The sequence below is a fragment of the Bombina bombina genome, chromosome 4 (genome assembly GCF_027579735.1).
Source record: "Bombina bombina isolate aBomBom1 chromosome 4, aBomBom1.pri, whole genome shotgun sequence".
NCBI lineage: Eukaryota > Metazoa > Chordata > Amphibia > Anura > Bombinatoridae > Bombina > Bombina bombina.
Genome location: NC_069502.1, coordinates 908,604,790 through 908,628,960, shown reverse-complemented (window position 1 = coordinate 908,628,960; position 24,171 = coordinate 908,604,790). Strand labels below are relative to the sequence as shown.

General features: G+C 37.1%; 1 protein-coding gene across 5 annotated transcripts in view; it reads right to left on the bottom strand.

Annotated features, from left to right (window-relative positions):
- Positions 1-24,171, bottom strand: part of UTRN (utrophin) — a 1,395,536-nt gene that overhangs the window by 834,053 nt on the left and 537,312 nt on the right. For all 5 annotated transcript variants that reach the window (XM_053711837.1, XM_053711835.1, XM_053711836.1 and 2 more), the window contains 5 exons: positions 20,004-20,150; positions 19,185-19,269; positions 7,784-7,998; positions 6,004-6,121; positions 4,506-4,711 (listed from right to left, as the gene is read on the bottom strand). In XM_053711837.1, the coding sequence (XP_053567812.1) occupies positions 4,506-4,711; positions 6,004-6,121; positions 7,784-7,998; positions 19,185-19,269; positions 20,004-20,150 (771 nt within the window). The remainder of the gene's footprint in view (positions 1-4,505; positions 4,712-6,003; positions 6,122-7,783; positions 7,999-19,184; positions 19,270-20,003; positions 20,151-24,171) is intronic.

Sequence of the window (24,171 nt, the reverse complement as noted above, 5' to 3'; positions counted from 1 at the left end):
GGCAGAACACGCTGTCATCTGAGATGTTATTGCAGAAAATGCAGCATGTCTGCAGAAAGAGCAGGCCACATGAATAAACTGTTAGCGCTTTTGATTTACAGCCCTGCTCTACATCAGGCTGTTCTTATCAAACAGAGTTGTGCTCTGGTTGCTATGAGGTTTGAGCGAAGTGATATTTGAAGAGAACAGTGAAATACAGAGCAGCGCTGCACAGTGGCAGCACAATGATTGATGTCTAGCTCTCAGTTATTTTTTCAACCCTGCCTCCTAGCCTTTCCCGGTCTGAAAAGCTGTGACTCCTTAAGATAAGACGTTCTCATGATGCACTTTTTTATTACTACATTTTACCTTATAATTATGTGATATTATACCAATAGCAAAGGAAATACATTTATTCAAGAGACATTTGAAAAACTTAAAGGGACAGTCTACTCCAGAACTTTTATTGTATAAAAAGATAGATAATCCCTTTATTACCCATTCCCCAGTTTTGCATAACCAACACGGTTATATTAATATACTTTTTACCTCTGTAATTACCTTGTATCTCAGCCTCTGCAGACTGCCCCCTTATCTTAGCACTGATTGGTTAAAATGCATGTCGGTCAAAAGCACTGATTCATAAATAGCTCTACGGGAGTGAGCACAGCGTTCTCTATATGGAACACATGACTAGCGCTGTCTAACTGTGAAAAACTGTCAAAATGCACTGAGATAAGAAGCGGCCTTCAAGGGCTTAGAAATGAGCATATGAGCCTACCTAGGTTTAGCATTCAACAAAGAATACCATGAATACAAAGCAAATTTGATAAGTTTTATTTGTCTAGACTGTCCCTTAAACATTTTTTTTTCTCTGCAGCTGATTTGCTATGCAGTTTTTATCTGCTGCAATATATTATAGAACTTTTAAAAAAAAGTTTCACTAAAAAAAAAATCTCATTTGCAGAAAGTGAAAACAACTTCTGCTTCTGGGCTAATTTATTACAGTAAAATAATGATAATGCTACTTATGTTAAATAAAAAGTAAGATAACAATAATGTAATAATAATACATCAACAATGAATGTGTTATAATAGGAAGCTGCAGCACATTTCACCCAAGAAAATCTATAGCTTGCCCCTCCCTAAAGCTAGTAAAAGACTGAATATTTTACAGTCAGACATTTACATAACCTATTTTCAAGCATGTTTACAAAGTGCTGTCTATATTTTTTTTTTTGCTTAATTAATGTCCCTTTAAAATTCTACAATCGACGAGTGTTGTTATACATAAAAAAGGCTTTATTTAAGTACATGGGTAGATATATTTTGCAGCTCTTTTGTAGAAAACAATAATTGCTTATAACAGATATACAAAAGAAAAGGTTAGTGATGTTGCTTAAAAATAAAAACATTGTGCAAGTATACAAAAAATGTATATGAAATGCATGCAAAGTACAGTGTGGTGTTGCTGCCCTCTAAAGGTTACAAATGGGAAGTGCATTTATCTAAGACCAGTATTTGTTACTATACAGATATATGGTACATTTAAAAACTTTATAATTATTACAATAATAATAATTTACTTTTCTATTTCTTACCATCACTGAAAAACTTTCTGAGCTTTGGAATTTTCACTAAGTTTCAAACAGCAGTAAAAATGCTATTGCATCATGATTTATTTGCCATTGTTTTTAAAATTGTCTTAAAGGGACACTGAACCCAAACATTTTTATTTTGTGCTTCAGATAGAGTATGCAATTTTAAGCAACTTTCTAATTTACTTCTATTATCAATTTTCTTTGTTCTCTTGCTATCTTTATTTGAAAAAGAAGGCATCTAAGCTAAGGGGCCAGACAATTTTTGGTTGAGATCACTGGACAGCACTTGTTTATTGGTGGGTGAATTTATCCACCAATCAGCAAGAACAACCCAGGTTGTTCACCAAAAATGGACTAAACTTACAGTCTTGCTTTTCAAATAAAGATATCAAGAGAATGAAGACAATTTGATAATAGGAGTAAATTAGAAAGTTGCTTAAAATTGCATGCTCTATCTGAATCACAAAAGACAAAAAATTAGTTCAGTGTCCCTTTAATTTGCCAATTTACTTTTGGAACTATATTTCCCATGATGCTTGGGCACTCTGTAGCCTAGTTGAGCATGGGAAATGTAGTTCCAAAACATTTAGGATGCCAAGGTTAGCCATTACTGATCTAAGGGGTTAGTCACAACTGTTGCAAATGAGAGCTTTTCAATGTTAATGCGATCCCAGTCATATATTTTAATTGTTTACCAATAGTACTTTCTTTTATTATTGTTTCGTGAAATATAGTCCTATATTTAAAGTTACATGAAACCACAAATTTAATTCCTCATTCAGATAGGGCATAGATTCTAAACTACATTCCAATTTACTTCCATCATCAATTTTTTTTCATTCTCTTTGTATCCAATGTTCTCTACAGAGGTGGCCAGGTGGGGGCAGTGTAATATTTTCTAATATATCACACAGGCCCACTATACTGATAATTAAAGTCCCTTTTCAAATCTCATGCCACATATACACATAGCTCTATGGTTTTTGTGGCGCAATAGGTTAATTGCATCCCCTATTAGCATCACTGCACAATATTAAAATGGACCAATAAGCATACAGGCCCTTCAACTTGTGATGTTATTGCTAAACAAAACAAAAATCGCCATTTTGTTTGTCATCAATTGTGCAGGAGAAATTAAAGGGACACTGAATTCATGTATCTCCCTCTAATCATCCATGCTGCCATTACTGAACCTAGGTTATACTGCGGGTATCTGAAGCTTTGTTGTTGCATATGTGCAAACAGGTCAGCACTGGAATGCAGTGAAAGTTAGATTTCAACATGGCGGCACCCATGACTAGAGGGAGACGGAGAATAACCTCAATACTGTGTTTATAAAATGTATTAAGTGTTTAATGTCCCATTAACAATGTAGATAATGCTTTTAAATTCAGTAAAATTTGACGTTCAGATTGAGAAATCATAATATACTTTTTACCTCTGTGACTTGCATTTTTTTCCCTAGGATCTCCACATGCGTGGGCACAGTGTTATCTATATGAAAAACATGAACTAACACCCTCTAGTTGTGAAAAACTGTCAAAATGCCCTGAGAGAAGAGGCGGCCTTCAAGGGCTTAGAAATTAGCATATGAACCTCCTAGGTTTAGCTTTCAACTAAGAATACCAAGAGAACAAAGAAAAATTGTCGATAGAAGTAAATTGGAAAGTTGTTTGAAATTACATGCCCTATCTGAATAATGAGTTTGCTTTGGGCTAGACTGTCCCTTTAAAACTGCATGCTCTTTCTGAATCATAAAAGCTTATTTTGACTTGAGTGTCCCTTTAAAACAATGCAGATAGAGCTTTTGTGTTGTTTTCTGGGTAACAATGTCTTTCCTTAAGGGTATTAAATTAAAGCAATAGTTAAGTCAAAATGAAACTTTCATGATTCAGATAGAACATGCAATTTCATGCAACTTTATAATTTACTCCTATTATCAATTTTTCTTTGTGCACTTGGTATCTTTATTTAAATGTAAACTTAGAAGCCGGACCATTTTTGGTTCAGCTCCTGGGTAGTGCTTGCTGATTGGTGGCTACATTTAGACACCAATCAGAAAGCGCTACCCAAATACTGAACCACAAATGGGCCGGCTCCTATGCTTGCATTTTTGCTTTTTAAAATAAAGATACCTAAAGAACAAAGAAAATTTGATAACAGGAGTAAATTAGAAAGTTGGTTAAAATTGCATGCTCTATCTGAATCATGAACGTTTCATTTTTACTAGATTATTCCTTTAACAGTAAAAGCATTTTGGGATTCTGATCACTGGAAACAAAAAATACAATAGCTATATGGTATATAGCAATGGGGAAAAGAGAGGAAACCTACCAAAGTCAAATATATTTCTACAAGCCTGGAAGTTATAGAGATGTTCCAGCCCAAACTCTTCCTGGACTTGGTTTGCAAAACCCATGTTGCAATATGTACAACATTTTATAATAATCATTATATATATTCCATAATATAATATATAAACACTACTGAGATCAACACAGTTAAAGGGACATGAAATTAAAAAATGTTCGTTCACAAATCAGATAGAGAATACAATTTTAAAAGTTTCCAATTTACTTATACTATCATATTTGCTTTGTTATCTTTTTATTCTTTGTTGCAGATATCTAGATAGGTAGCGTGAAAACAAAAAAATTGATAATATATGTAAAATGAAAAGTTGTTTAAAATGTAATGTTCTATCTAAATCAAGAAAGAAAAAATTGGGTTTTATGTCCATTTAACAAGCCCACAGAACAGAGCTTGGCATTAAACAGCTTCCCTTCGGCACATCCATGTGCTTGATTGACAGGCAAGCATAAGCATGATGCATTTGCACCAATCAGAAGCTTGTATTGCTCAGAGTCTGGAATGTGTGCCAATCTCAGAGTTTAAAATATGAACGCAGTTTAATTAATATGCTACCTTATTCTCTGTCAGCTGTTTCACAAGTGGTTCTCTGGATGCCTGTGTCATGGTGTAAAGACGGAAATCGCTCTGATCTAAGATATTTTGTATCTCCTTCCTTTGATCATCCCATTTAATGCTATCAGTCAGCATCTCTTGTAGCAACTGCTGACGAACCTCCACGCCATGCTGCGTACTGTCCCATTGGTTTTTCAATTTCTCTGCTGTGGGAATAAAGTAAGACTAGTGTGAATATGTGAAAATAAACAAAACTGTATTCATAAGGCACACAACACATCTACCAAACATACCATACATCTACTGCCCTTGTAGAATGACGGCTCCCTAGCAACAGTGGTCAATACTGCACTTATATGGGCATATTGCAACATTATATGACCCCATGATGGAGCAGTGGGACGATAAATACTTAGCATATTGTAATACTGTTTATTAATAAAATACTAATTCATATTAATTATCTAGAATTCCAATTCAGACAAGTTTGTATTGAAGACCATACACACTATCACATATTTCCCAGAGTAGGACTAATCGGAACTGCAATATTTAACCCTATGCACCCGGAGAGCCAGATCATACAACATGAGCTAACTTCTTGCAGCTTTTTTATTTTTTATATTTGCTAAAACTGCTTGTAGGTAAAACTGAAATGGGTATTTATGAGATAAAGTGTCAATAAAATGACTTTCTATTATCTAATTTATAGTGAATTACAATTTGGATACTATAAAGTTATTTTTATTTTTTATACTACAGGGTTTGAAAAAACAAACAAACTGGGAACCATGTGGTCATGGTTTCTAGAATTTCAACACCGGCTCTATGAGGAAAAGCATTTGGTCACATGCGAAACGCGTCAGTTGGTGAGTAGTTTAGCCCCCATGCACTGAGTTTATTAATGCTTTGAATAAAACATTTTACTTGCATTTGAAACTTGTTCTCACTAGTTCTGTATTACAGAATACACTAAGTGTATTACAGTATCATATTATATGGTATTATCCCTATTTGAGAGAGCTAGTCACAAATTCTAAGCTCTCTATCGCTGTGACTTTAAGACAGTCATACGTATTTGTAGAATTTCCCATAGACCACCAGACACGCCCATAAAACCACCTAGACCAGGGGTCAGCAACCTTGGCACCCCAGATGTTTTGGAACTACATTTCCCATGATGCTTAGACACACTTAGGCTGGCTGAGTATCATGGGAAATGTAGTCCCCGAAACATCAAGGTTGCTGACCCCTGACCTAGAAAGCCACATCAAACGCTAGACAAGCCCATTATCCTACCCACAATCCACCCCTGCCCCCTCCAGACATATGTCCACCCACACACTACGATGGACATACTCAAGCACATGAGTTCCTTATACTTAGCCACAAATATTGGGACGTATGCAGTATATTCTTTTTTTAGATTATTACACATACACAGCTACACACAAAACCCTACTACAAAATAGTAAAACACAAAATCTAGGGCACTTACATTTGTCTGTGATAGCCGACCTGATATCCAAACTGGAAGTTTTGTTTTTTGCATTCTGAGCCAATGTAAAGACAGATTCAAGCTGTGGGTGACGCTGTTCCATGTCTTCTTTTGTTATCTGTCGAACATTAAGATTCATAAACAGCCCTGTCCTACATCTTCACACAATAACTTTCATTAAAGAGAAAACAGATGGCGCAAAACACCCACATAGCGTAACCTGATTAAGCCAATTCATTATAAATAGAATAAAAAGTGGCATTGACAAAAGAAAAAAATAATGACTTCATTTTCAAATTAGAAACTTTCTAAAGATTAGAAGATATTTTGTCTGGTGATATTAAGCCAAGTTAGCTTGAAGACTGACTGACTTTATTAAAATATATTTCCAAAGCGCCATCACTGTGCTAAGGAAGGTGAATAATATTATAGTATTAAATACTATTTTCTGTTATAATTTACATTGCAAAGGTTTAATGTCCTTAATTTGAAAACAAAATTGTGTTAAAAAGGACATGAAACTCTAAATTTTTCTTTCATGATTTAGGTAGAACATACAATTTTAAACAACTTTCCAGTTTACTTCTATTATCAAATTTGTTTCATTCTCTTAGTATCATTTGTTGAAGGAGCAGAAATGCACTACTGGTTTCTAACTGAACACATCGGTGAGCCAATGACAATTGGTATAAATATGCAGCCACCAATCAGCAGCTAGAACCTAGGTTCTTTGCTGCTCCTGAGCTTACCTAGATAAGCCTTTCAGCAAAGGATAACTAAATGATGAATCATGAATGTCTAATTATGACTTTACCGTCCCTTTAAGTCCCACTCTCGAGTCAAACAAAAAATGTGGGTACTGAGCAGGAAACAGCTGTTAAGACAATTGGCAGCGGCACTCTGTAATCACAGGCAGGGTTCAGCTTGGCAGCTGCAGTTATCGTGGCTAAGAGCAGGACTTAAAATTGCCATTTTAATGATAAAATTACATTTTAGAGCAAGTAATTTTATCACTAGTGACGCTGCAACTCTGTGTTTAAACCCCCCGCCCCACCAAATGGGTTAAGAACATAGTTAAAGTACTGCTTAGGACCTGCAGAGAATTGCAGTTTCCAAGATAAAAACTGCCACTGATCCAGTTAGCAGCGCTAGTAGCCCAGCAGCAGTTTCCATTCATTTAGTTGCATGCTACAACTAAAAACAAGCAAATTGAGAACTGAAATGTCCTTTTAACCATTCACCTGTCAAGTTTATTAGTCTCAGACAAGTTTTAGTTTTATGTTTAACAGTTCACTTAAATTTCATAGTCTATAGTTTATTTGCAAAATATTCAATCAAATGGGAGCTTTGTATGACCTGATCAATTAAATCTCTTGTGACATCACATATGATTTAGTTGATGACATCATTGACATCATCAATGCAAGCACTAGTGACATCACCCTTTAGTCTGAGTGAATATACAGTTATTTGGGTGTTCCTTTTTTTTCTAATAAATGAGCCTCCTACCTAAAAGAGCCAAATTCCACAGACCACAAACATTTTTCAGCATTAGGCTAATTTTCAAATAACGGATTGCACATGTGTAATATATAAATATATAATTATCTGTCTATATACCTATATCTATATATCTCTTTCTCTACCTATCTCTATATCTTTCTATAGATCTAGTGCTTCTCTTAGAGTATACCACGTTTGCTATAGATAAAGGAATGGCTAATGTCCCTACCTGGGGTGCAAATATTGCTATAACTTCTCATACCACACGTGCTATTACCTTCATGCGTTTTATTGTATTCTTGATCTCATCAGCATCCCCTACAGTGACAATATTTGACTTGAGCATCTGGTCAATGAGGAACAGCCAGTCCCCTAACTCAGTCACAGTTTTATCCAGGTCAGAGGAAGCAGGAAACTCAATGCCAAGCTTTGGCAGAGTAGCGATTTCAGAAGAAGAAGAAACCAGCACCACTTTTTGGACTGCAGGATACGCTAAAAACAATAAATAAATTATATATAAACAAGGATTATATTGTTCAAACAAGGAACATTAGATTCCAGAAAGTATGTACCATTTGTTTTCTCATTTTCACTCATTAAAGGGATAGTAAAGTCAAAATTAAACTTACATTGATTGGATAGATCATGAATTTTTAAACAACTTCCCAAATTACTTCTATTATCACTTTTGCTTAGTTCTCTTGTTATCCTTTCTTAAAGAATAATCCTTGGTGAGCTCAGGAACGTGCAAGTGTCTTTAGCCATCTGCAGAAGTATTTACAACATTGTTTATAGTAATGTTATACATAGTTGCAACCACTGCTGCCTTGGACTGCTAAAGACACATGCATGCTCCTGAGCTCCTATCAGCCTCCCTAGATTTACTTTTCAACAAAGAATATCAAAATAACAAAGCAAATTTGATAATATAATTTAGAAAGTTGTTCAAACTTGTAAATTCTACCTAAAACATTAAAGTTTAATTTTGACTTTACTCTCCCTTTAAAGGGATAGTCTAGTCCAAAAAACACTTTTATGATTCAGATAGGGCATGTAATTTTAAACAATTTTCCAATTTACTTTCATCACCAATTTTTCTTTGTTCTCTTGGTATTCTTAGTTGAAAACTTAACTTAGGAGGTTCATATGCTAATTTCTTAGACCTTGAAGGCCGCCTCTTAAGAATGCATTTTAACAGGTTTTTCAGCACTAGAGGGTGTTAGTTCATGTTTTTCATATAGATAACACTGTGCTCGTGCACGTGAAGTTACCTGGGAGCCATTACTGATTGGCTAAACTGCAAGTCTGTCAAAAGAACAAATAAAGGGGCAGTCTGCAGAGGCTTAGATACAAGATAATCACAGAGGTAAAAAATATATAAATATAACTGTGTTGGTTATGCAAAACTAGGGAATGGGTAAACAAGGGATTATCTATCTTTTAAAACAATAACAATTCTGGTGTAGACTGTCCCTTTAATAGGGATACTTAAGTTACAAATACTTATTCATATAGCAGTTTTATCAACTCTAGACCTCAAGTATCTCTAACAGGCCAGATTTTCATGATATCTTAACTAGAGTACATGTGAACTAATCAGCTGAATGATGAAAACAGGTTACTGATCAGCTAAGTATTTCACATGCGCTCTAATTAAGATTTCATGAAAATCTGGCCTGTAGAGGTACTTGAGGACTGGAGTTGAGAAACATTGAGATTTTAAACATTTTAAAAAGAATTTACGTCCATTATCAAATTATGCACAGTCTCCTACTGAGCGTGTGCAAGAGTTCACAGTGTATACATAGGAGTCTGAGATTGGTTAATGATTGTGACTGTAAGAGCAATAAAATTGTGGAACTCATTACCAAAGGAGGTAGTTAATGTCAACACCTGGCTTAAATGAATTTAAAAATGGTTTGTATACATTTCTGGCTAGAACAGAATTCATGCATATGATTGCTTGTGTTAAATGGGTCACCTTTTAATGGGATTCATTTACGCTCAACTGTAGCTTTTTTGTAAGTATATTAGATTAAATGTTTAAAGTCCTCTCAGGGGCAGCTAAATTTTTAATGCCTCATAAGTCTCTATGCATATGCAATGTCAATGTCAATCTCATTGAGTATTAAAACACTGCTTGGTGTATGTAATGTTTATATGTAAAAAACATAATTTATGTAAGAACTTACCTAATAAATTATTTTTTTTCATATTGGCAAGAGTCCATGAGCTAGTGACGTATGGGATATACAATCCCACCAGGAGGGACAAAGTTTCCCAAACCTCAAAATGCCTACAAATACACCACTCACCACACCCACAATTCAGTTTAACGAATAGCCAAGTAGTGGGGTGATAATAAAGGAGTAAAAAGCATCAACAAAGGAATTTGGAATAAATGTGCTTTATACAAAAAATCATAACCACCATAAAAAGGGTGAGCCTCATGGACTCTTGCCAATATGAAAGAAATGAATTTATCAGGTAAGTTCTTACATAAATTATGTTTTCTTTCATGTAATTGGCAAGAGTCCATGAGCTAGTGACGTATGGCACAGCAATACCCAAGAAGTGGAACTCCACGCAAGAGTCACTAGAGAGGGAGGGGGGGGGGGGAGCCATTTTCCGCTGAAAAAAATAAATCCACAACCCAAATCATAAGTTTAGTCTCATAATTGAAAAGAAAAAACTTAAATTAGAAGCAGAAGAATCAAACTGAAACAGTTGCCTGAAGAACTTTTCTACCAAAAACTGCTTCCAAAGAAGCAAATACATCAAAATGATAGAATTTAGTAAATGTATGCAAAGAAGACCAAGTTGCTGATTTGCAAATCTGATCAACTGAAGCTTCATTCTTAAAAGCCCATGAAGTGGAGACTGATCTAGTAGAATGAGCTGCAATTCTCTGAGGCAGGGTTTGACCCAACTCCAAATAAGCTTGATGAATCAAAAGCTTTAACCACAAAGCCAAGGAAATGGCAGAGGCCTTCGGACCTTTCCTGGAACCAGAAAAGCTAACAAATAGACTGGAAGTCTTCCTGAAAACTTTAGTAGCTTCAACATAATATTTCAGAGCTCTCACCACATCCAAAGAATGTAAAGATCTCTCCAAATAATTCTTAGGATTAGGACACAAAGAAGGGACAACAATTTCTCTATTAATGTTGTTAGAATTCACAACCTTAGGTAAGAATTTAAATGAAGTCCGCAAAACTGCCTTATCCTGATTAAAAATCAGAAAAGCAGACTCACAAGAAAGAGCAGATAATTCAGAAACTCTTCTAGCAAAAGAGATGGCCAAAAGAAACAACCCTTTCCAAGAAAGTAGTTTAATGTCCAAAGAATGCATAGGCTCAAATGGAGGAGCCTGTAAAGCCTTCAAAACCAAATTAAGACTCAGAGGAGGAGAGATTGAATTAATGACAGGCCTGATACGAACCAAAGCCTGTACAAAACAATGAATTTCAGGAAGCTTAGCAATTTTTCTGTGAAATAAAACAGAAAGAGCCAAGATTTGTCCTTTCAATGAACTTGCAGACAAACCTTTATCTAAACCATCCTTAAGAAACTGTAAAATTCTAGGAATTCTAAAAGAATGCCAAGAAAATTTATGAGAAGAACACCATGAAATGTAAGTCTTCCAAACTCAATAAAAAATCTTTCTAGAAACAGATTTACGAGCTTGTAACATAGTATTAATCACGGAGTCAGAAAAACCTCTATGACTAAGCACTAAGCGTTCAATTTCCATACCTTCAAATTTAATGATTTGAGATCCTGATGGAAAAACGGACCTTGAGATAAAAGGTCTGGCCTTAATGGAAGTGGCCAAGGTTGGCAACTGGACATCCGGACAAGATCTGCATACCAAAACCTGTGAGGCCATGCTGGAGCCACCAGCAGCACAAACAATTGCTCCATGATGATTTTGGAGATCACTCTTGGCAGCAGAACTAGAGGCGGGAAAATATAAGCAGGATGATAACACCAAGGAAGTGTCAACGCATCCACTGCTTCCGCCTGAGGATCCCTGGACCTGGACAGGTACCTGGGAAGTTTCTTGTTTAGATAAGATGCCATCAGATCTATTTCTGGAAGACCCAACATCTGAACAACTTGAGAAAACACCTCTGAGTGGAGAGACTACTCCCCTGGATGTAAAGTCTGACGACTGAGGTAATCCGCTTCCCAATTGTCTATACCTGGGATATGAACCGCAGAAATTAGATAGGAGCTGGATTCCGCCCAAACAAGTATCCAAGATACTTCTTTCATAGCTTGAGGACTGTGAGTCCCACCCTGATGATTGACATATGCCACAGTTGTGATATTGTCTGTTTGAAAACAAATGAATGGTTCTCTCTTCAACAGAGGACAAAACTGAAGAGCCCTGAGAATCAGACAGAGTTCCAAAATATGTATTGGTAATCTCGCCTCTTGAGATTTCCAAACCCCTTGTGCTGTCAGAGATCCCCAAACAGCCCCCAACCTGAAAGACTTGCATCTGTTGTGATTACAGTACAGGTTGGATGAACGAAAGAGGCCCCTTAGAATCATACGATGGTGATCTAACCACCAAGTCAGAGAGAGTCGAACATTTGGATTTAAGGATATTAATTGTGATATCCTTGTATAATCCCTGCACCATTGGTTCAGCATACAAAGCTGGAGAAGTCTCATATGAAAACGAGCAAAGGGGATCGCGTCCGATGCTGCAGTCATGAGACCTAAAACTTCCATGCACATAGCCACTGAAGGGAATGATTGAGACTGAAGGTTCCGACACGCTGAAACCAATTTTAATCGTCTCTTGTCTGTTAGGGACAGAGTCATGGACACTGAATCTATCTGGAAACCTAAAAAGGTTACCCTTGTCTGAGGAATCAAAAAACTTTTGGTAAATTGATCCTCCAACCATGTCTTTGAAGAAACAACACTAGTTGATTCGTGTGAGAACGTAAAGAGCAAGTAACAAGATATCGTCCAAATAAGGAAACACCGCAATACCCCGCTCTGATTACAGAGAGTAGGGCACAAGAACCTTTGAAAAGATTCTTGGAGCTGTCGCTAGGACAAAAGGAAGAGCAACAAATTGGTAATGCTTGTCTAGAAAAGAGAATCTCAGGAACTGATAGTGATCTGGATGAATCGGAATATGAAGATATGCATCCGGTAAGTCTATTGTGGACATATAATGCCCTTGCTGAACAAAAGGCAGAATAGTCCTTATAGTCACCATTTTGAAAGTTGGTACTCTTACATATCGAATCAAAATCTTTAGATCCAAAACTGGTCTGAATTAATTTTCTTTCTTTGGGACAATGAATAGATTTGAATAAAAACCCCAGACCCTGTTCCTGAAACGGAACTGGTATTATTAGCCCTGATAACTCCAGGTCTGAAACACCCTTCAGGAAAGCCTGAGCCTTTACTGGGTTTGCTGGAATGCGTGAGATAAAAAAAATCTTCTCACAGGCGGTCGGTCTTACTCTGAATCCTATTCTGTACCCCTGAGAGACAATACTCTGAATCCATTAACTTTGGACCGAATTGATCCAAACATCTTTGCTGAGCTGGAATGAGGGTCGCACCTTCATGCGGACTTGGGGGCTGGCTTTGATCTCTTAAATGGCTCAGACTTATTCCAATTTGAGGAAGGCTTCCAATTGGAAACAGATTCCTTGGGGGAAGGATTAGATTTCTGTTCCTTATTTTGTCGAAAGGAAGGAAAACGGTTAGAAGCTTTAGATGTACCCTGAGGCAAAAAAAACTCCCTTCCCCCAAGTGACAGTTGAAATTATTGAAGCCAACTGAGAACCAAATAACTTATTACCTTGAAAAGGAAGATATAGCAATCTGAACTTAGAAGTCATGTCAGCATTCCAAGATTTAAGCCACAAAGCTCTTCTAGCTAAAATAGCTAAAGACATAGATTTAACATCAATTTTGATGATATCAAAAATAGCATCACAGATAAAATGATTAGCATTTTGGAGTAAGCGAACAATGCTAGACAAATCAGGTAAATCTGTCAGGTAAATCTTCATTTCTACAGAATCTATAAGAGTCCCCAAGAAGGGAACTCTTGTGAGTGGAAAGAGAGAACTCTTCTTTTCGTTCACCTTCCATCCATGCGACCTTAGAAATGCCAGTACTAACTCTGTATGAGACTTGGCAGTTTGAAAGCTTGAAGCTTGTATCAGAATGTCGTCTAGGTACGGAGCTACCGCAATTCCTCGCGGTCTTAGTACCGCCAGAAGAGCACACAGAACCTTTGTGAAGATTCTCGGAGCCGTAGCCAATCCGAATGGAAGAGCTACAAACTGGTAATGCCTGTCTAGAAAGGCAAACCTTAGATACCGGTAATGATCTTTGTGAATCGGTATGTGAAGGTAAGCATCCTTTAAATCCACTGTGGTCATGTACTGACCCTTTTGGATCATGGGTAAAATTGTCCGAATAGTTTCCATTTTGAACGATGGAACTCTTAGGAATTTGTTTAGGATCTTTAAATCCAAGATTGGCCTGAAAGTTCCCTCTTTTTTGGGAACCACAAACAGATTTGAGTAAAACCCTTGTCCTTGTTCCGACCGCGGAACCGGATGGATCACTCCCATTAATAAAAGATCTTGTACGCAGCGTAGAAACGCCTCTTTCTTTATTTGGTTTGTTGACAACCTTGACAGATGAAATCTCCCTCTTGGGGGAAAGAATTTGAAGTCTAGAAGGTATCCCTGAGATATGATCTCTAACGCCCAGGGATCCTGGACATCTCTTGCCCAAGCCTGGGCGAAGAGAGAAAGTCTGCCCCCCACTAGATCCGTTCCCGGATCGGGGGCCCTCGATTCATGCTGTCTTAGGGGCAGCAGCAGGTTTCCTGGCCTGCTTGCCCTTGTTCCAGGACTGGTTAGGTCTCCAGCCTTGTCTGTAGCGAGCAACAGCTCCTTCCTGTTTTGGTGCAGAGGAAGTTGATGCTGCTCCTGCTTTGAAATTACGAAAGGAACGAAAATTAGACTGTCTAGCCTTAGGTTTGGCTCTGTCTTGAGGCAGGGCATGGCCTTTACCTCCTGTAATGTCAGCGATAATTTCTTTCAACCCGGGCCCGAATAAGGTCTGCCCTTTGAAAGGTATATTAAGCAATTTAGATTTAGAAGTAACGTCAGCTGCCCAGGATTTTAGCCACAGTGCTCTGCGTGCCTGAATGGCGAATCCGGAATTCTTAGCCATAAGTTTAGTTAAATGTACTACGGCATCTGAAATAAATGAGTTAGCTAACTTAAGGGCTTTAAGCTTGTGTGTAATCTCATCTAATGGAGCTGATTCAAGTGTCTCTTCCAGAGACTCAAACCAAAATGCTGCTGCAGCCGTGATCGGCGCAATGCATGCAAGAGGTTGCAATATAAAACCTTGTTGAACAAACATTTTCTTAAGGTAACCCTCTAACTTTTTATCCATTGGATCTGAAAAGGCACAGCTATCCTCCACCGGGATAGTGGTACGCTTAGCTAAAGTAGAAACTGCTCCCTCCACCTTAGGGAACGTTTGCCATAAGTCCCGTGTGGTGGCGTCTATTGGAAACATCTTTCTAAATATCGGAGGGGGTGAGAACGGCACACCGGGTCTATCCCACTCCTTAGTAACAATTTCAGTAAGTCTCTTAGGTATAGGAAAAACGTCAGTACTCGCCGGTACCGCAAAATATTTATCCAACCTACACATTTTCTCTGGTATTGCAACTGTGTTACAATCATTCAGAGTGCTAACACCTCCCCTAGTAATACACGGAGGTTTTCCAGCTTAAATTTAAAATTTGAAATATCTGAATCCAGTTTGTTTGGATCAGAACCGTCACCCGCAGAATGAAGCTCTCCGTCCTCATGTTCTGCAAATTGTGACGCAGTGTCTGACATGGCCCTAATATTATCAGCGCACTCTGTTCTCACCCCAGAGTGATCACGCTTACCTCTTAGTTCTGGTAATTTAGCCAAAACTTCAGTCATAACAGTAGCCATATCCTGTAATGTGATTTGTAATGGCCGCCCAGATGTACTCGGCGCTACAATATCACGCACCTCCCGAGCGGGAGATGCAGGTACTGACACGTGAGGCGAGTTAGTCGGCATATCTCTCCCCTCGTTGTTTGGTGAAATATGTTCAATTTGTACAGATTGACTTTTATTTAAAGTAGCATCAATACAGTTAGTACATAAATTTCTATTGGGCTCCACTTTGGCTTTAGCACATATAGCACAGATATCTTCCTCTGAATCAGACATGTTTAACACACTAGCAAATAAACTAGCAACTTGGAAATACTTTTCAAGTAATTTACTATAATATGAAAACGTACTGTGCCTATAAGAAGCACAGAAAAAGTTATGACAGTTGAAAATTAATAAACTGAAAAGTTATAGCATCAAATCTTTGTAAAAAACACAATTTTAGCAAAGGATTGCTCCCATTAGCAAAGGATAACTAACCCTGATAGCAGAAAAAAAAAAAAAAAAAACGTTTTTTTTTTATCACAGTCAACTACAATCTCACAGCTCTGCTGTGAGTGATTACCTCCCTCAAAACAAGTTTTGAAGACCCCTGAGTTCTGTAGAGATGAACCGGATCATGCAGGTAAGACAATAAACTTCTGACTGAATTTTTTGATGCGTAGCAAAAGCACCAAAAAAGGTCCCTCCCCCTCACACATAACAGTGAGAGAGATCAGTAAACTGTCATAAATTAAATAAAACGACTGCCAAGTGGAAAAAAATAGTGCCCAAAACATTTTTTCACCCAGTACCTCAGAAAATTAAACGATTTTACATGCCAGCAAAAAACGTTTAACATTAATAAATTGAGTGTTATTAAAAAGCCTGTTGCTAGTCCCTGCAAATTAGGCTAAAGTTTTATGCATACAGTATAATTCCAGTGAAGTGCCATTCCCCAGAATACTGAAGTGTAAAATATACATACATGACAGCCTGATACCAGTTGCTGCTACTGCATTTAAGGCTGAGTTTACATTATATCGGTATGGCAGAATTTTCTCATCAATTCCATTGTCAGAAAATAATAAGCTGCTACATACCTCTTTGCAGATTAATCTGCCCACTGTCCCCTGATCTGAAGTTTACCTCTCCTCAGATGGCCGAGAAACAGCAATATGATCTTAACTACTCCGGCTAAAATCATAGAAAAACTCAGGTAGATTCTTCTTCAAATTCTACCAGAGAAGGAATAACACACTCCGGTGCTATTATAAAATAACAAACTTTTGATTGAAGGTATGAAACTAAGTATAATCACCACAGTCCTCTCACACATCCTATCTATTCGTTGGGTGCAAGAGAATAACTGGTAATGGCAGTTAGGGGAGGAGCTATATAGCAGCTCTGCTGGGTGAATCCTCTTGCACTTCCTGTTGGGGAGGAGTTAATATCCCATAAGTAATGGATGATCCGTGGACTGGATACACTTAACAAGAGAAATGATTAGCATTTTGGAGTAAGCGAACAATGCTAGACAAATCAGAATCCAATTCTTGTTGCGCTAAATTTTCCAACCAAAAAGTTGATGCCGCTGCAACATCAGCCAAAGAAATTGCAGGCCTGAGAAGATGACCAGCATATAAATAGGCTTTCCATAGATAAGATTCAAGTTTTCCATCTAAAGGATCTTTAAAAGAAGTACTATCTTCCGAAGGAATAGTAGTATGTTTAGCAGGAGTAGAGATAGCCCCATCAACTTTAGGGATCTTTTCCGAAAACTCTAAAGAAAATGCTGGCAAAGGGTACAATTTTTTAAACCTTGAAGAAGGAATAAAATAAGTACCAGGCCTATTCCATTCCTTAGAAATCATATCAGATATAGTATCAGGAACTGGGAAAAAACCTCTGGAATACCACAGGAGGTTTATAAACAGAATTTAAATGTTTACTAGTTTTAATATCAAGAGGACTAGTTTCCTCCATATCCAATGTAATCAACACGTCTTTTAACAAAGAACGAATATACTCCATTTTGAACAAGTAAGAAGATTTGTCAGTGTCAATGTCTGAAGTAGGATTTTCTGAACCAGATAGATCCAAATCAGAGAAGGATAATCCAGCATGTTGTCGGTCATTTGAAATTTCATCAACTTTATGAGAAGTTTTAAAAGACCTTTAACGTTTATTAGAAGGTGGAATAGCAGACAAAGCTTTCTGTATAGAATCAGAAATAAATTCTTTTAAATTTACAGGTATATCTTGTGCATTAGATGTTGAGGGAACAGCAACAGGTAATGAACTACTACTGATGGATACATTTTCTGCATGAACTACTACTGATGGATACATTTTCTGCATGTAAAAGTTTATCATGACAACTATTACAAATCACAGCTGGAGATACAACAAATGCACTTAGCTTTGGTAGAACCGTTATCCGGCAGCAGAGTTCCAACAGTGATTTCTGAGACAGGATCAGATTGAGACATCTTGCAAATGTAAGAGAAAAAACAACATATAAAGCAAAATTATCAATTTCCTTATATGGCAGTTTCAGGAATGGGGACAAAAATGCAAACAGCATAGCCCTCTGACATAGAGAAAAGGCAAGAGGAATATAGGAATGGGTTCTTAAATAATGAAAATATTTGGCGGCAAGTATGGCGCGCGGCACAAACAGAAAAATATTTTTTGGCGCCAAAACGTCTGGAAATGACACACTCGCATCACATAAGACGCAACCTTGTGAAGGACTCGGCGTCAACTAAGACGCCGGAAATGACGAAATTGCGTCAACAAACATAACTTTGCGCCAAAAAAATCTTGCGCCAAGAATGACGCAATAAACTTGAGCATTTTGCGCCTTCACGAGCCTAATTCTGCTCGCAAATTTAAAAGATAGTCAATTTGAAAAAGACTACACCCCAGGTAAGAAATACATTTTTCCTAAAAAAACATTTCCCAGATATGAAACTGACAGTCTGCAAAAGGAAATATACTGAAAACCTGAATCATGGCAAATATAGAGAACCAAAGAAATAGATCTCCCGTGAGGAAAACCATTGCATTCAAAAGGTGATACTCCCTTCACATCCCTCTGACATTCACTATACTCTGAGAGGAATCGGGCTTCAAAATGCTGAGAAGCGCATATCAACGTAGAAATCTTAGCACAAACTTACTTCACCACCTCCATAGGAGGCAAAGTTTGTAAAACTGAATTGTGGGTGTGGTGAGGGGTGTATTTATAGGCATTTTGAAGTTTGAGAAACTTTGCCCCTCCTGGTGGGATTGTATATCCCATACGTCACTAGCTCATGGACTCTTGCCAATTACATGAAAGAAACAATATTTTTTCCTTTTTCTTTCTTTACTGAGAATCATGGGGGTGTAAAAACACTGCTCTTTATGTGCTAATGGTAGCCAATAGGGCTTAGATCAATGATGTGTGTGTTACTGGCAGCCAAGGGAAAAAAGCTGCTCAGTTATGAAAAAAATTGTATGGTGGATAAAGGTTAGGCCTAAGGTAGAGCTTTGCGGAGGGGCCACTGTGTGACCGCCGTTTACCAATAGTGGTTATTTTGTATGTTTATTACTCTAATGCCTGGTATTATTCATGGAAAAGAACACACTGACTTAGAGATAAAATAGTAATACATACAATGTACATAGAATTATTTGCTTTTTGCTTACAGGATATTGGAGACTGTGCAGTATAACTAGGATAGTAGAGAACACTCTCCAGATTCTTTACTTTCTCAGGCACTTCTTTTGACACCTGAAATAAAAAATAATAGAAAAATAAAATGAATTAAAACTACAAACATACAATTTATCTTTGACTTATTATATATTGCAGTAAAAATGAACATGAAAACAAAACAAGAAAAACATTACAGCATTGGGAAAAAGTCAGTTGTGCTACGCCTAATAAACATTTGTAACTGCACAGTGATCACCTGACTATTATGTCCAATACAGTGTACAGTTTTCAAGTTTTTTCCCCCACAAATAAATTATCTTTAAAGGGAAACTAAAGTCAAAGTTAAACTTTCCTGATTAACACCCGCAAATGAGTTAAACACAAAGATAAGGTGCTGCTCAGAAGCTGCACAGAGGAAACAGCCAGTGAGCCAATTGGCAGCAGCAGTCGCAAGGCCCCACCAATCACCAGCTGTGTTCAGCCTGGGAACTACAGTCCTTGCTGTTCTGATTGGGACTTTACTTATGAGTTTAACATATTTATTTGTGGGGGGTTAAAGAGCTCAAGTGTAAAAAGAGCAAAAATCACGCACTAACACATTAGAGAATGTCATTTTTGCATTGCAATATCCCTTTTAAAAGGAACAATAAAGTCAAACTTTCATTATTCAGATAGAGATGGCAAATTTAAACTACTTTCTGTTTTTCTTCTATAATCTAATTTGCTTAGGACTCTTGAATCCTGAAAGATTGTCCCTTTAATTAAATATTATATGGAGAATTAAATATTGAGAAGACAGGATACCACACCTGAGACCAGTTAATATTTATTGTTTTCAGCCTGGCAACAAGTTGTTCTCTCTCATGGGGATTGCGTGTCTGGGAGAGCACCTCGGGCCCAGTACGGTTTAGCCATTCTACCTGCTCACTCTGATTCTCTATTTCTTTAGAAACAACCTGAAAAAGACAAAGGCTGTAAGTCACAATCTTCTCTGCTTGTGTCTTTGGTTTGTTTTTTTGTGTTCTAAAAATGCAAATACAAGTCTATATTTATTTAAAACAATCACTATTACCTTTCTGATAAAAGTGCTGTACACTGTCAGAAAAAATGTGCAAACATTGTACATTTAAAGGTACAACAGCTTGTCACTGGGGCAGTACCCTCAAAGGTACACCCGCTGTACCCTTTAACATGGGTACAAATTGGTACCCTTGCAGATTGTACCTTTCAAAGGCAAATATGTACCTTTGGTGACTAGATTGGACCTCAGTCCTATGGTACCATATTGTACCCTTAAAAAATGGTGCAAATCTGGCCTTTTAAGGGTACTGCCCCAGTGACAAGCCCTTTGTACCTCATGATGGCAAATTTGTACTCATCATCACAGCATATTACAAATACTGTTTCATTAAATTTATTATATAACATTCAAATATGCATTCATTTTATGTGTACTTTTTCAGACAGTATTACAATAGCCACACTGCAGTTTTAAAAAAGTTTGGATACTGTAGCCATCTACCAAATCCAAAGACTACTACAGAACCACCTGAAAAAAAACCAGGCCAAACAACCAGTTCCAAAAAGAACTACTCAATGTGTTTTAGGTTTGGCTAGTGAGTCACTGATTCGAATCACTGACTCGACTCTCTGCAGTGAACTGAGTGAATTTAATCATGAAAGTGATTCAGATTCAATTAATTGCCTGTGCTGTGTAAAAGCCACTTCCTAGTGAGTGAAGGTGGCGCTTAGTACACAGCTTTCAAATCAGCTCAGCTCATGACCTGTAATATGATCTGTGTTAGGGACGGGCGAATGTTTCGCAACATTCGAAAAACGGCACAAATTTTAACACATTCGTTCGTTCAAATCGAATTTCGAATGTATACATAACATTCTAACATTCGATTTTCGAATGTTCGGTTTCGAATTTTATGATTACATTCGAAAATATTATTTTCGAAAAATTCGAATTTAGATTGTAATAGTATTTCTAATGCTTTTTCTTTAAATGTAATATTCGAATTATGCAATATTCGAAATTTGAAAAATTCAAATTTATATGTTTGTAATAGTATTTCTAATGCTTTCTTTAAATGTAATATTCGAATTATGCAATATTCTATATAGAAACATTCGAAATTATATATTTGTATCTATTATGTATCAATTTACTAGATTCCCTCCCTACCACATGAACTATTGAACTTCTGAATAGTATTTGTTAAATAGAATGTTACATTCGAAATTTCGAATGTGGACATTCAATATAATTATAAACATTCAAATTCAAAAGTTACATTCGAAAACTGTAAATAGCATTCGATTATAGAATTTTTAAGAATATTCGTTCTTATCAACATTCGGATTTATAATTCGAATTTCAGTAATAACATTCGTTCTACATTCGAAATGTTACACATTCGCCCATCCCTAATCTGTGCGTGTGTTTCACTCAGTAAAGAGCTTGTATGAGTCTTTGCCTGAATCACACAGCATTATATAACAGTGCACAGCTCTGCTGTTTCTAGACAGTGAAGAAAGATTTTAATAAAGTAATGTATATGGTTATTTTTTACCTGTTTTAATGTTAAATGGATATCTATTTTTATTAGATTTTTACTGAAACGTATATTTCATTCACACACAGCACACACTGCAGTTTATACTAATCCTGAGCTGCTCTGTGCTGTGTGTGACTCAGACTCAGTAAAAGCTTGTGCTTCTACCTGGGACTTGCAGAGTTGTCTTTAACTCATCTTGGGAGTCAGTGATTCAGTGACTAGTTAGAGCAGGAGGGAATCAGACTAAGGGCTAGATTTATCAACGCGCCCCTGTACGCCTCAGCTCGCCTGTTGCGGGGCGAAATTACCCGCAGGTAATTAACATTGCACACGAGCGCAATTTTGCGCTCGTGTGCAATCCCGCCCCCTGCCCGTGCAAAGCCAATCACGCACGGGCAGGAGCTGTCAATCTCCTTGGTCGGATACGACCGAGGAGATTGAATTTCACCACAATAGAGGTGGCGTAGATGATAGGGAAGCAGCGGTCTGGTGACCGCTGGTTGATAAATTACGGCGAGCAAGTTCTTGAGAGAACTTGCTGCCGTAGGGGCTTAATAAATCTAGCCCTTAATGGAGGGAAGTTTAAGTGCTGGCAAAAGAGTTAGGCAGGGAATTAAAAAGCACATTTGTCTATGATTGTGTAATGTGCAATCTAATACATTCACACAGTTTAAATATCAAACATTTCATGTTAGATAGTTTTTCAAAAGTATTAAACAGACTAATACATTTATTTGAAATATATATCATAATCACATAGTTTAATAGGGAAACAGTTGTGACTGAAATATATAAAAAAAAAATATATATATATATATATGCATAGTTTGAGTGTTTGTTTCTCTTCACAACACTGATTCCCTATTAAACTGTGTGATTCAAAGATCTGTTGCTGCACACAACTCCTTTATGAATCAGTACTGAGTGTGTCAGACTTACTAGTGGCTGTGCCTGGTTTGCAGGAAATGAACCGGGATTTGATTCAGTGATTCGAATCATTTGACTGAGCTGATCCAAATGATTCGAAGCACTACAGAGAATCACTTTGCCCAAGTCTAATGTGTTTTATATCACTCTGTACTAGACTCTAAAAACACCCCATTTAATTTAGGGTGACATACCACATAAACCATAAATATATAGAAAACAACATAATAGTAAAATATAACTCTAACTAAAAGAAGGGGGATTTGGGGGATGGATAAACGATAAAACTCACAACCATACATTGAATTGTCACTCTATGCAAAATATATGCAAATGAGTCTATTTCCCCAGTACAAATTTTGGTGATGGACCTTCTACCAATAGATGGAGCTGTGTTACACATGTCAAAGAACTTTCAACCAACAAATGGCGCTATGGCGTGTTACACAATGTCCATGTATGTGATTGGGGAACGGTTACAATTTTATTTTATTTATTTATTTTAAAACTGGTTCTTAAACAGCTCTTGTTTATTTTATAGAGTTTAAAACAAAAAAAATTATTTGTAATTTTAGTTAATACATTTGCTTTATGTTTAAGAGTTAACATCTTGAAGCACCCATCCCCCTCAACCTTTTAGTCACACAAGTGATTGTACCTTTTTGGGGGGATTAAATGGTATAGACATGGACCCTTTGACAGTTGGAAACATATTTGTACCTTATTTACCGCTAAATGGTACATATTAGTTCCTTAAGATGTAATTATGATCCATTGAGGGTACAACCACAGCAGTTGTACCCTAAGTGTTCACAAACGGACCCCAACCGTACCCTTTTTTCTGACAGTGTACTATCTTTCTAAGGGCACTATGTATACAGGGGTATTAAAAAATGATTTAAAACTAGCTTTAGGTTGCATGTATAAGCTGTATTATGACATGTAAACATTACCTAAATGACATAAGTTATTGCTATTTACACATGGTACCATTTTAAAGAGCTAAACATTCCAAAATTCAAACTATTCCGAAATCCAAAACTTTTCTGGTCCAAAGCAGTTTGGACAAAGTGTTTTCTACCTGTACTGTATTTCAACGCCGAACATTTCCTGCCGGGATTAATTTTGTCTACACCGAAACAAAGTTTAAAATCACACAATCGCGTTGGATCGGGTCAGGGAGGGGGTAGTACTAGTGCCTATGATGGCAGGCACGCCCCAAGCCTGTGATCCCTTTTAGAAAACGGCTATTGTTTCAGGACAGCCAAATGGCTAGGACGTTCAATGCCGTCCCAACAGTGCTAAAGCCCAGCACAGTTAGGATAGCATGGAACGTCCTAACGGCGGGAAGGGGTTAGCAAAGAACACAGTTCAACTTGAAATATACAGAGCAATAATTGTGATTCATAGCAGTTTTTGCTTTGCAGAAATAGGATTAAGATATTTGCCAATGTTCTGACAAACAGTGAAAAAATACAATGTCTGT